Here is a 12,793-nt window from a genome sequence, read left to right on the forward strand (position 1 = left end):
TGGTCGGAAGTACAGAGACAATTCTCAAATAAACACTGTGGACGAACTTCCGCAAGCACCAGAAAGATCTCAAGGAGCTGTTATTTATACAACTATTTAAAGTTCACAATTCCACTTGGCGAAATCTGTCAAACGGCTGACGCTACGGAAACTTCGCGACCACCCCTTCGGTCTCCTTTTAATGCGAGACGACCACAACGAGTTAGCGTTTGCAGAATTACCGGAAAAGGCGTAATGATAGTCTCGAATCCGAATGGTAATGAAATAAATCGCTCGAAGGAAACATCTAAATATTTAAAGATGCAACGCATCTACCGGAAAAAGCGTAAAGATAGAGAGCCCATGGAAATGAATAAACCTTTCATTTTGTGAGGGTCTAGCGCTACTTCATAGATTTACTTCATTTTAAGAAAACCTTTTTTGTTTAATTCATAAAGGTTCATCGCGACAACCTACCGACAAGAGGAAATGCTGGTGCTTCGTTCGCCTTCTTTGCACTGACCACACCAAACGTAAGTCTTGTGGTGTGGGTGCAGAGATCTGATGGGGCACTGGACAAATAGCACTGCTATAAACGTTGTGTCGCATTAATATAGAATTTTGTTGTGGCCGTATCACAAGGCAATCGTCGCAAACACGGACAAGAACCACCACAAACCAGCTCTGCGTTGTGCTACGCTGATGATAACTGACTTGATGGGTGACTTGGCAGTTATGTGTCGTGCGTACAAGAAACAATAAGGACTTTCGTGAAGAATGCGAAGACAAGTTCTTGAGAATACCGTTAAGAGGATATCACATGGAAACAAGCAGGAAAAGGATAATTCCTCAGTTATTAGCAAGCTCACTTTTGATTCTACTTGCAAAGCGCCATTGACACAACAAATTGAAATTTCAATTGTGTAAAGAAGACCATGGAGGAACAAGACGAGAGACCAGTGAGATTCAAGTCGCAGGGAAGAGTGAAGGGCCTTTAAAAATTAAGCCCTTTCGTGGTGGTGGCTGGAAATCTTGGTTAGAGTTTTAGTTGAGACTCACTCGAGTGCATAGCTTCCTGCGTCTGGACGAAAGCACGGAGTCGATGATAGACCTGCATGAAGTCATCACACAGCTCTTGTCGGGCAACGATCTTGACCAGTTCAACGAACAATACGCAGAGAGTTTAGGTGGGGCTGATCCGTCCAAAGAGATCCTCTCGGCCGCGATGGAAACGTTGGCAAGAAGATATTGTCCCCCAGGAACTCGTGAGATGCTACACGAAGAGCTTCGAAGTCTCCGCAAGACACGGAGCCTCTCGGTGGAGGCGTATAGCACACAATTTAACCATTTGCTAAAGCTCGAATCATGGATAGTTCCTGACGACGGCACCGCATTAACAAACTCGGAAAAGTGTCGGTACTTTAGTGCAAGAATGCCACGCAGTTGGCAGATGCAAGTGATGATTCAGCGACGCTGGAAAAAATTCAACGACCTATACGTGGATTTTGAGCGAGTAGAACAGCGATTGGAGAAAGCTAGCGAGAAGCGAGGAAAGAACAAATCCGCAAGGCGGGACTCGCCTAACCAGAAGGCCAAAGCAGAGTTTAAGCGACCACGACTGGAATTAAAAAGAGGCATCTGGAGGCAGGAGAAGGATGTCAGTATTTTTTTATGTGTGAGGTGTATTGTGTTACCCGCCCAAACGTGTATGTGCCTGAGCCCTAATACCCATTCCCAACTTGCATGATATGCCCGGTCAGGTTGTACCTACTCAGTCTGTACCTGCTGAAGCTTCCTTTCACAATGTCAGTATTGCAAATCTCGGGGAAACGTGTGGAATAAACACAAAAGTGACGCATGTTTTCGTAAACCGGCTTCGCCTCGTTATCGTTCTCGGGTTGGTAAGACGCAAGGAGGAAAGAAACCGCAAGATCGATCCGGCTTCAGAACACCGTGGAGTGGCCATACGGCTGCAGCAGCAGCAATGTTGGTTATGGAGAATGCGGAGAACAGCCGCGATGACCCATTGGGTAATTGGTATTCTACCCAGAATAAAGAGGATCATTGTGCAGCGGCGGGAGCCACATCGATGACAGCGCCAGCGTTACGACTGAAGGTGACTCGGAAACAACCTTTAAGTAAGAAATCATTTACGGCACTAGTGGATACGGGGGCATCTACATCTTTCGTGGCTAAAGAGGTGGTTTCCTGGTTCGAACCTAAAGGAGAAAGGGGGAGCTACCTTGACGTGAACAATAAGAAACACGATAATGTGGGAAAAAAATCAGTTACCTTTCATCCTTCCTGATTTTTCGGATAAGCGGATGTGTACGGAAAGTTTTAACATCGACAAAGTTGCTCTACCCAATCATCCTTGGGTACGATTTCTTGCAGGACCAAGGCGTAGTGCTGGATTACAAAGAGCGTGAGATTCGATGGGATGGAATTTTAATACGAATGGAGCTGAAACCTGAATCCGTAAAACGAGTAGCTTTTGCTTTTATGGATAAAGAAGACCGAGTTTTAAGAGTGTTGGATGCCGAAGCTAGAGAAGTCAACTTGAAGGCTCTCGTATCAAAACAACAGCTGACTGAGGCGACTTTTAGAAGTACTCGGGGTATACCAGGTGGCCTATCTCGAAGGCATAGGATAATTTAAAGGCAACCCATATAAGCTTCCAATGAGGCCGGGAAGTTTTCCTGTGGTCCATAAGCCATATTCAATCCCACTAATTCATCAAGAAGCGGTTTTACGTGAAGTGGAGCGTTTCGCGATGCTAGGCGTTCTCGAACCGGATAAAGATTCACCTTGGGCAGCACCGGTGTTTGTGATACCCAAGAAGGATGGTACTATGCGATTTCTCTCGGATTTTCGTGGACTAAACCGGTGTTTGGAGCGGTTATGCTATCCCTTGCACAATTCAGGAGTAGGTGCGCGACCGAAGTATGTGTCTGCATTAGACTTGGTCATGGGGTATTATAGTCGGGAACTAGCTGAGGAAATCCGTCCTTATATAGCAGTCGTGCTACCTTGGGGGAAATATCGGTATCGTCGACTACCCATGGGAATCAGTAGAGCCCCAGATGAATTCCAGGCTATGATGCAACAGCTGTTAGACGATTTATCGTTCGTTCGTGTTTACCTGGACGATGTATGTCTCGTACTATCAAAATCCTTTGACGAACAACTCAATCATTTGCGAGTCGTACTACAGCGGCTCCAAGATGCGGGACTTATTCTTCACTCGAAGAGAAGCAAATTCTGCATGCAGGAAGTGGAATATTTATGATTTCATCTGAGTGCGGAAGGAAAAAGACCGATCACAAAGAAGATAGATGCTATTATGCAACTGGATCGCCCGAGAAGTATTAGAGATCTACGAAGATTTATTGGGATGGTGAATTACTACAAAGATATGTGGATAGGACGATCGGAAATCTTGGCACCTCTGACGGCTCTTACGTCCAACAAGCGACCATACCAATGGACAGAGCGTGAGGACCTCGCTTTCCAGAAAGCCAAAGACATGATCACACAGGAAGTAATGTTGATTTTGACAAATCGTTTGACATCTATACGGATGCGTCACCACATCAATTAGGTGGAGTGATTATGCAGAAGGGAAGACCGCTAGCGTTTTGGTCCCGCAAATGTAATGCCTCGCAGGAGCATTACACGACGAACAAAAAAGAGTTGCTAAGTGTACTAGAAATATTGCGCGAGTTTTGCTCAATTCTGTGGGGACGTCGGCTGTGAGTATTCACGGACCACAAATATTCTATTCAAGTCACATTCAACAATGAGCAAACACTACGATGGTGTCTGGAGTATGGCCCCGAGATGATATACATTTGAGGCCACGACAACGTTGTCGCAGATGCTCTCTCATGATTACCGATCAAATCAGAGGCCCCTCATGCAAATCTGAGTGCTGTTCAGTCAGACAGCGAAGAATCCCCAGTGTGGTCGCTTTCGCTCGGTGAAATCGCAGAAACGCAGCATCGATCCGGCCTTCACGAAGGTCCGGAAGTTGCACGGCGTACGATCGGCGACACTACGGTGTTTGTCAGCAAAGCCGACGGGAAGATAGTACTGCCACTACTGTAGGCGACATTGAAGATTGGGCCAGAAATTGTAACCCATACTATACAGACTGTAAAAAGTCTAAAAACTGTCTGTTTGATATAAATAAAAGTGCTAGGGCGGTAGAACTCAATCTGCGACCGGGCAATGTGTCATCTTCCTTTTTGACATATGATTTTGATTCTAGACCAATCATATCTGTGTATTTGGCGCGCCTTTCCCCCCAAAATGACAGTGTTCTGAGAAGGCATTTTTAAACGACTGTAGCTCCAAAACGGCTGGGAATTGGCTAAAAATGACCACAAAATCGAAATCTAAACGCATGATTGCACCCTATATCTAAATGTCGAGATAGGTTTTCCTAAATGTAGACCTCTTATGCCTCTCTAGATTCTGGCCCAATGTTCAATGTCGCCTACAATAATAGAGCTGGTATCTAAGGTACTGAATACGTACTGGAGATTAGATTATGCTCGACTCGATAAAGAACGTGATGACGTGGCCAGGCATGACCGAGGCTGTAGGTACGCAATTGTGAGCAGTGTGCTCAATGCAAGGACCGAAAAGCGAAGCATGGGCAGATTCCAGTAAAAACAGTAGAAGTCCGACCGTGGGCAGAAATAGCAGTTGACACACTCGGACCTCTCGGAAGACACTATAAATGGCGGGCAATGACAACTGTAGACACCAGCACCCGACTAATGGAGATTACAGCTATGAAGGACGGAACGAGTGCAGAAGCTTCTAGAATTGTCGACCAAGTATGGTTTAATCGATATCCAAGATGTATTTGTGACCAGGGGGTGGGATTTCGGGGAGAATTTCGGGAATTGTTGGAAAGTTATGGTGTTGAACGAATTAGTACGACAGCAAAAAAAACGCAAGCCAGTGGTCATTGAGCGATTGCATCGCTCAATTAACAACAAATTACGCACAGAGTCGATCGCTACAGAGGAAGAATGGGAAAATTGTCTATCTTCTGTAATGTTTGGATTGCGAGCGCAGCATCACACGATGACGACTCTATCGCCTAGTCAGGCGGTATTCGGACGAGACATGCTATTCGATTACCCCTCTAACGTAGATTGGTGGCAACAGCTGCAACGGGAGCAGCTTCAGCTTGAGAGGGCCAATCGGCGAGAGAACGCGAACCGAGACGAGCATGAGTATCAACCAGAAGACTGGGTCATGGTGGCTCGTAACGATCCACGTTCCCCAAAACTACAAGCTCGATTTGAAGGACCGTATCAAGTATTTGCTGCTCGAGATAACGGAGCCTTACTGATTAACAAGGGCAAGTACATGGGAGGTATTCAGTTGCGCCGCGTCAACCCATTCAAGACAAGTAACATGGGGGAAGATGTTGTGCTACGCTGATGATAACTGACTTGATGGGTGACTTGGCAGCTATGTGCTGTGCGTACAGGAGACATTTAGGGCTTTCGTGAAGAATGCGAAGACAAGTTCTTGAGAATACCGTTAAGAGAATAGCACATGGAAACAAGCAGGAAAAGGATAATTCCTCAGTTATTAACAAGCTCACTTTTGATTCTACTTTCAAAGCGCCATTGACACAACAAAATGCTGGTGCTTCGTTCGCCTTCTTTGCATTGACCGCACCGAACGTAAGTCTTGCGGTGTGTGTGCAGAGATCTGATAGGGCACTGGACAAATAGCACTAATATAAACGTTGTGTCGCATTGATATAGAATTTTGTTGTGGCCGTATCACAAGGCAATCGTCGCAAACACGGACAAGAACCACCACAAACCAGCTCTGTGCATGAACGACATTTGGATCTGCAGCGGTTGCTGTTATTATAATTAAATGCTGCTGTTTCTCTGCACGACAGGCGGAGAAAAGGATGAGATGGTGGCTGTAGCTGAGGCGAAGAGGACCGATCATTTATATGTCTTGTTGAATTTGTCTCGTCTAGTTGACGAACCGCGATATTTTTGAAAATGCCGGTGCGTTAATGTTTTGCTGTAATACTGTGTATGTGTATGATTGTAGCGTTCCGGTCACCACACAAGCGAGAAGGTTCTTTTTTACGCATTTGGTGGGACACTAGTGGTGGCTAACAGGACGGTCTACAGTAGAAAATATCTAGAAATGTTGAGCTTAAAGCTTCTCGTTGCTTTCACTATCAACCAAGTGCATGAATTCACCACTTCCTCCATAGGTAAGATTACACTGAGAATACCTTTAGGTATGGACAGCCCACACCGGATTAATTCCACGGTACTGCGTAACTCGGGTGGTTCACATGGAATGTAAGCTGAATGTCGAGCAAATGTTTGCTGCCAGGTTGCAGTATCTAACACTAACGTGCTCGTCGTGAACTCTCACAATACAGCGCATTTGCTCTTTAGACCTGCCGAGCAGCTGAAACGCCGGCGAAAAGAAAGCATGAGGGTGTCTCGTGAGCAAAAAGAGAAAGGTATCTATTCGATGCTATAACGTCTCTGCTACTTTGATTACTATTGTTCGTTCAGGTTATGGTGAAATACCTACCAGGCGGGCTACAGTAAACGGGACCATACGGCAGCTTATATGAGGAAGTACCGAGTGTTCCAAAAACAAGTAATTGACAAAAACTCTGCAGGTGGTTTCTTACTGAGCCTGCTTTTACTTTTTAGATTTGGGTGCTGTTTTAAATAAAGTTTGCGTTTACAGGACGCATTGTGCAGTAAGTAATTGAACCTACTGAAGCAAATATCGAGCCGGAAAGAATCGAAGAACGCTTGCAATCTCTCGCGAAGTCTGCCTTGTTGCCAAAACGAAATTTCAGAAGGAGATATTTTACTTATGGCAAACAACCCAGCGTATACAGGAGATCCGCGACTCGCTCTCGCTTATTATTACTGCTGTGCTGGACATCCCGATGCGCTCGCCTTCAATGACGATAGTGTTCGTGAAAGTGGAGATGTCAAAGAAAGGTTTTTCTCTGACATCTTCAAAACACGGTTCAGGCTACAATTGTTGACGCTATGATTGACACCGTTACTACGAAATATATTACTGTAGTACGACGAGGTGCTGCTCCAATAGTTGAGTGGGATGAAAATGGTCATTAAATAGCTGGTGCGTTTCCAACGCTATTCATGATGGGTGATGAAATGCTCCGATCTGGGTCTTTTTCAAGTGACCTGTGCCGTCATTTAATGTCATATCACGATGGAAGATTTGAAGGAAACGGACGCTTGTTGCTACACTTTTCAACCAGCTACAGCGTCATGCCGTGGTAAGAAAAGCTGCGCGGGCTGCAGCTACACATGCACAAACACTGAAAAAAACGTGGAGAGCTAGCAAGCTCTCCTGAATTTGAAAAATCTTCTCTCGCGGCAAAACAAAATCCTGACCCAGCTACTGCTAACGTCTGAACGCAAGTTTGTTACGAATGTTATCGGTCGTGTGTGGGACAGTCCCGTTTTCTCCTTTCGAACGCGCAGTGACTAGACCCAAGGTATCCGCAATGCGATATCGGTTTGGATTGCCCCATTCTTGGGTAACCGTGGCTCAATTTCAGAGTCGATCTAAACAGTTTCTTTAGCAAAGCGCTCGCAAGTCGCGTAAAGGCATTCAAGCAGGTAGAGGCAAAACCCCCGTAGATTACATAGTGAAATGAAGTAAAACAATGTGGCCCCTTTTTTTGCAGGAGGTGACGTTGTAACGTTTAGCCAATAGAAGTAAATTCTGAAGAGCGATAGGAAAAATACGTTAAAATGTATGCCTTCGGGTTAACTAAGAAAACTATAATTTGTTTGTTTATCCTAACCCTGACCAGGCTGCTATATGAACGGAGCTGTTTCCGATTTTGTATTATTGTAGGCGACATTGCACATTGGGCCAGAAATTGTAACCCATCCTATGCAGACTGTAAAAAGTCTAATAATTGTCTGTTTGATATAAATAAAAGTGCTATATATAACTTAGTGTCTTGAGAGGGCGGTAGAACTCATCAATTAGCCAGAAGCATCCTTTAAGGTCAGCGAAAATGTCCGGCAAGCACGAGTTCTGCCCAGGAGAGAAGCGGATGATTGTGAACAGCTACGAGTATTTCAAAAGCCAGAAGGAACAAGGCCTCTTCAAAGGCATCAGGACACGCCAACTGGTCTCTGATTGCCTTGGTTGTGCTCGTGGTTAATGAGAAAAAGAATAACCCAGACACTGATTTTGAGGTATATCAATTATAACTGATATTGTAATATTTCCTTTTTAAACTAATATTTGTACAGAGCCCAGTGAAAACGACAGAGGTCGAAAGCGAGATTATGACCTGACGGATATCGAGCCTACAATCCGTCAATTCATCGAACGAGAAAATATAGCTGTTAGACCAACTACAGCTACTCGCATTAGCCTCCATCTGCAAGAAGTGACAGGGACCCATCTTGCTGATCGTACAATGCAACGAGTTTTATGTGAGCTAGGTTTTCGCTACGTGAAAGGTGAAAACAGGCACATGTACGCAGATTCCGAAGCAAATGTTGCTTTTCGTAACGAGTATCTAAGGAAAAAAATTGCGAATCGAGTCGGTGACGCAGTTGATCGACCAGAAGTTTATTTGGACAAATCATTCTGCAATGCAAAATATGTTCGCGGCCAGACGTGGCTCTCGTCAGATAATATTCGCTACAACAAAAATGGAAAAGGCGACCGGTATTATGTTTTTTTTTTTACTTTTTGTAATTTTACTGACTGTTTTGGTAGTGCATGTATTGTTGCGGCATGTATTGTAGCAAGTAGGGGGCGTACAACCTACGCCAAGTTTGTAGAGGGGTCTATACAATGCTGGAACGCGTCAAAAAAGCGAAAGCAAGATGAAACCGAGGACTATCATGGCAACTTCAACTCTGAGTTGTTTGAAGCGTGGTTCGAGAAGTTGTGCAAGACGTTGGAGGACAATTATGGTGGCTGTAACATCCACATGGATGGCGCCGGGTATCACAAGCAGATGACCAACTTAATGCCAACAACGAAGTCACTGCGAAGTTGGCTCGAAGCTCACATTAATACAGTCGGTAAGTTTTTTTTTAATAATGAAAATCGCTAATTTTTTATATTTTCTCAGTCATGTTGGTTTACAACCGAGCTGCCAACAGAGATGTACTGCTCAGTTTGGCCAAACTCAACAAACCGAAGGCCGTTTACGCGGCTAACACCATTGCAACACGCTACAACAATCGACCGTACTACACGCCGCCTGTGGTGTTTTCCGGAAGTTGAAGTAACACCAAACACCAAGCAGGGCAGGTGGCAAGCCTGCGGGAAACTTGTAGCCTAGTGTATTGATGTAGGCTATTGCTAGCAGATTGTAGAGTGAGAGGATAAGTTAGTCGTCACCAACCCTCCGTCTTCAATGAACTGTACAGCTTGATGCTGGTGACAGCATCAAAGGTAACATGCAAGACAGCCAGAGATTCCACTTGGATCACTGGCGGTCTGTCCTACAAGATCCATTAATATTTAGCCAGGTAGAGGATACTAACTTGGACGCGCCAGAGTCAGGCACCTCTCCGTCTGTGATAAACCTGGATGCACCAGGTTGCTCACTGTCTAGTCGGCAGCTTGATGGCAGTGGAATCCGGCTTGATACCTGTGATTCACCACACAGCCCCCAAAGCTTGATTCCGCGGCCGAACTTCGACTACCCCTATTATAGCCTTGGCAGTCAGATCTATGTCTGGCCCTGGTCGATCATGGAGCAGCTCTTCGCTTCAGCCTTGGATGTTTACTCTCTCGTGCTGGTGAGGGTCACCTGTCTGTTGACTCCAGTAGTTCGTGAGCGAGTACGTCTACTCACACTTTCACCAGTGTTTGTAGTCGGTTGGTTGTTGTCAGATCCAAGTTCAACCCCTGTCATCTGTGGCACAACTGCAGCGGGGAGACTTCTATCGGGTATCTGAACATTTGTTGTTAAACGCAGCGGTCGTCGACGCCTGGACCTCCGGCGACTCTTGTCCGTCGGCCTTACCGTCTCTGTCGCGACTGTCCGTCCTTGTTGAGCTGTTTCTCCAGCCGTGGTCGCGCGCTGCCAGTGTGCCTTGAGCTCTTGATCAGCAGCAGCCACGTACTGGTTCACTAGGATGGGAACGTCCCTAGCCAAACTGGCCAGTGGTTCATAGGAGTCCTCAATGGCCTCGAGTCCTTTCCATTGAACCAAGATTTCAAAATCACTAATTGCAGTGTTCCACCTGTGGCTCTTGAACTTCTCGATCGCCAAGACGATTCTTTGCGACGAGATGTGTTCCAGGAGCTCCTCGGTGACGTCCAGACTGGAGTCTGCATAGAACTTCAGTCTTGAGGCATGGACATCTAACACAGCCCCGGTGATGAGGTGTTTGATTGAGAATGAATGTGCGTCAGCACGTTCAACGCGATATGGTCCCACCCACGTCACAAGCAACTTATTACTCCTCTTCTCGTCCACCCTCGAGCGTAGAACATAGTCGCCTTCCGTAAAATTCACAATATTCTCACCACGTTCTCGTTTCTTGTTCAGCATCCTTTGCTTCATGCGTTGATCCTCAACCACCTTATGCATGGCTTGTATGCTGTTGCGCAGGTCATCGAGAAAACCATTGATCTTGTCACTTGTGGGCACCTCCTTGAACTCCCCAGTACTAGGCAGGTAAAATTCTCGGAGAGGTGTCGGACACGGTAATCCAGTAAATAACTCAACGGGGCTCTATTACCCAACGATGGCACTGCTGTGTGGTTGAGGCTCGATCGTACCATTGGTATCAAGTAGACCCAGTCGCGGTGAGCAATCTTGTACTCCAGGATCATTGTTCGGATCACTTGGAGGATGTCTCTGTTTACGCGCTCTACCGACCCGTCACGGGCAATAGACAGGCGTGAACTCCTGCTGCGTTCGCAGGCGGCGTGAAAGCTCACTCACCACTTCGTTTTTGAAATGGGAGCCTTGATCTGAAATCCATTTCGGTGGCAGTCCAAACCGAGAATGCCAATCAAGGAACGCTTCAACTGTCACTGCACTGTCGGCTGTGTCTGCCGTGACCAGCTCACAGAAATGGGTGGCATGATCTTTAAGCACCAAGATGTACTTGGAGTCTCCAAAACCATCACCCATCGAAAGGAAATCAAAATGTAGCAAACCATTGCGTTCACTGCTTTCAAACGTTTCACCCCAAGGTCTGGGGATGATATTCCCCCCTTTTGAATGCAGGCACAGACGACACTGGCGGACGAAAGTGGACGCTATAGGGCGCAGGTTCTCCAGCGCAAACAAACGTCGAATATGTTCCACCATGGCGGCAATTCCGCGGTGGCCTTGTGCGCCACAATGTGCAATGATGAACAACCGCGTGATGAGGTCCTTCGCCTCTACAGGAATCCAGACCCGATTATTGAGCGCAAGAACACCAGCCTCAGTACGCTCGACGCCTTGTGGGGGTTCGTATCGGGACTGAACCAGCGAAATCTCTGAAAACGTAGGCCACACAAAATTGGCATCGTCCAGAGGGCGAAACGCCGAAATGCTCAGCTCCGTCGCCTCCGTAGTTGACTCTTGTTGAGGTGCAGCTGAAGGCGAGCGAGTCCTCTGGATCGTGGCGGTGCCAGTAGCGTGATTTCCGGCCCACCTGCTGATCATGTCGGCCCAAACGTTCTGGGGTCCAGCGATATGTTCAATCACGTAGTTGTAGTTCATCAGTTTTAGAGCCCACCGTAACAGTTTTCCTTTCACATGCTTCTTGACATGTTCGTCCGGGGCGAAGACATGGATCAAATTACGATGGTCACAAAACAATCGAAAGCCCTGGGGTCTCAGCAGCAAGTAATCTAGTTTGTCACAGGCGAAAGCGATTGGAAACGCTTCTTTCTCTATCACTGTCCAATTGAGCTGGCTCCCAGTGAACGTCCCGCTCAAACATTCAACAAGCTGGTGCTGCTGGTCCTGGACAGGGACGTTAGGGTTGTAGCCCTTAATTTGAGTCACGATTAGCGCCCAGCCAATATCCGATGCGTCTGTTAGCAGGCACGTAGTTGCTGAATCATCAGGGAAAGCGAGCGTAGCAGATGAAGCCAGCATTGCCTTCACTCTGTCAAATGTAGCCTTCTCATTAGCGCTAAACTCGATCAAAATTCCAGCTGCCTCTCGCTTCGTACGGCGGGTTTTCGCCAAAGCTTCGTCCAGTTTGTGTTGAAGAGGAGAAACTTGACGGGCATAGTCAATGAGACTCTCGCGCATCCAGTTTGTGGCGCAAAGAAATTGCTGCAGCTCCCCAGCCGTACTTGGATATGGCATTGCACAGAGTGTTTCAATCCGGGCAGGGTCGTGACGTACACCGTTGGCATCAATAAACTTGCCGCACCACTTCACGTCCTGTTGGTATAGACTGGACTTCTTCACACTGAGCTTCAGGCCAAACTCATCCAATAGTGAAAACAACTCCTTCAGTTTCTCCAAATACGTGTTGATGTCTTCTGCATAAAGTAACAGATCGTCAATCCATACAAGAAGATGTTTGTAGAGTAGTGTAGCAAAACACTTCTCCATTGTCTTCTGGAAGTAGATTGCAGCATCACCACAGCCTTGGGGGACACGTCGAGGAGTGTAGATCTTCTCATCAGTCATATACGAAAGCCATTCCTGGCAGAACTCAGCAAGAGGTAGCTGCCCGAAACCCTTAATGAAATCGAAAAGTCCAAAGTGTTTGTTTCCACGTGCATTTTCCATTACCAAAGAAAGTATCGGCATCACGGC

At 46.5% G+C, this 12,793-nt stretch overlaps 1 protein-coding gene across 1 annotated transcript; it reads left to right on the top strand.

The window, feature by feature from the left end:
* Positions 1–8,059: 8,059 nt before the first annotated feature.
* Positions 8,060–9,291, top strand: PITG_20100 (uncharacterized protein; the record flags this gene model as incomplete). Its single annotated transcript, XM_002896064.1, has 3 exons — positions 8,060–8,204; positions 8,805–9,086; positions 9,137–9,291. 3 exons carry the CDS (start codon positions 8,060–8,062, stop codon positions 9,289–9,291), a joined length of 582 nt encoding a protein of 193 aa, XP_002896110.1.
* Positions 9,292–12,793: the final 3,502 nt, after the last annotated feature.

The sequence above is a fragment of the Phytophthora infestans genome, genomic scaffold (assembly GCF_000142945.1).
Source record: "Phytophthora infestans T30-4 supercont1.106 genomic scaffold, whole genome shotgun sequence".
Lineage (NCBI taxonomy): Eukaryota > Oomycota > Peronosporomycetes > Peronosporales > Peronosporaceae > Phytophthora > Phytophthora infestans.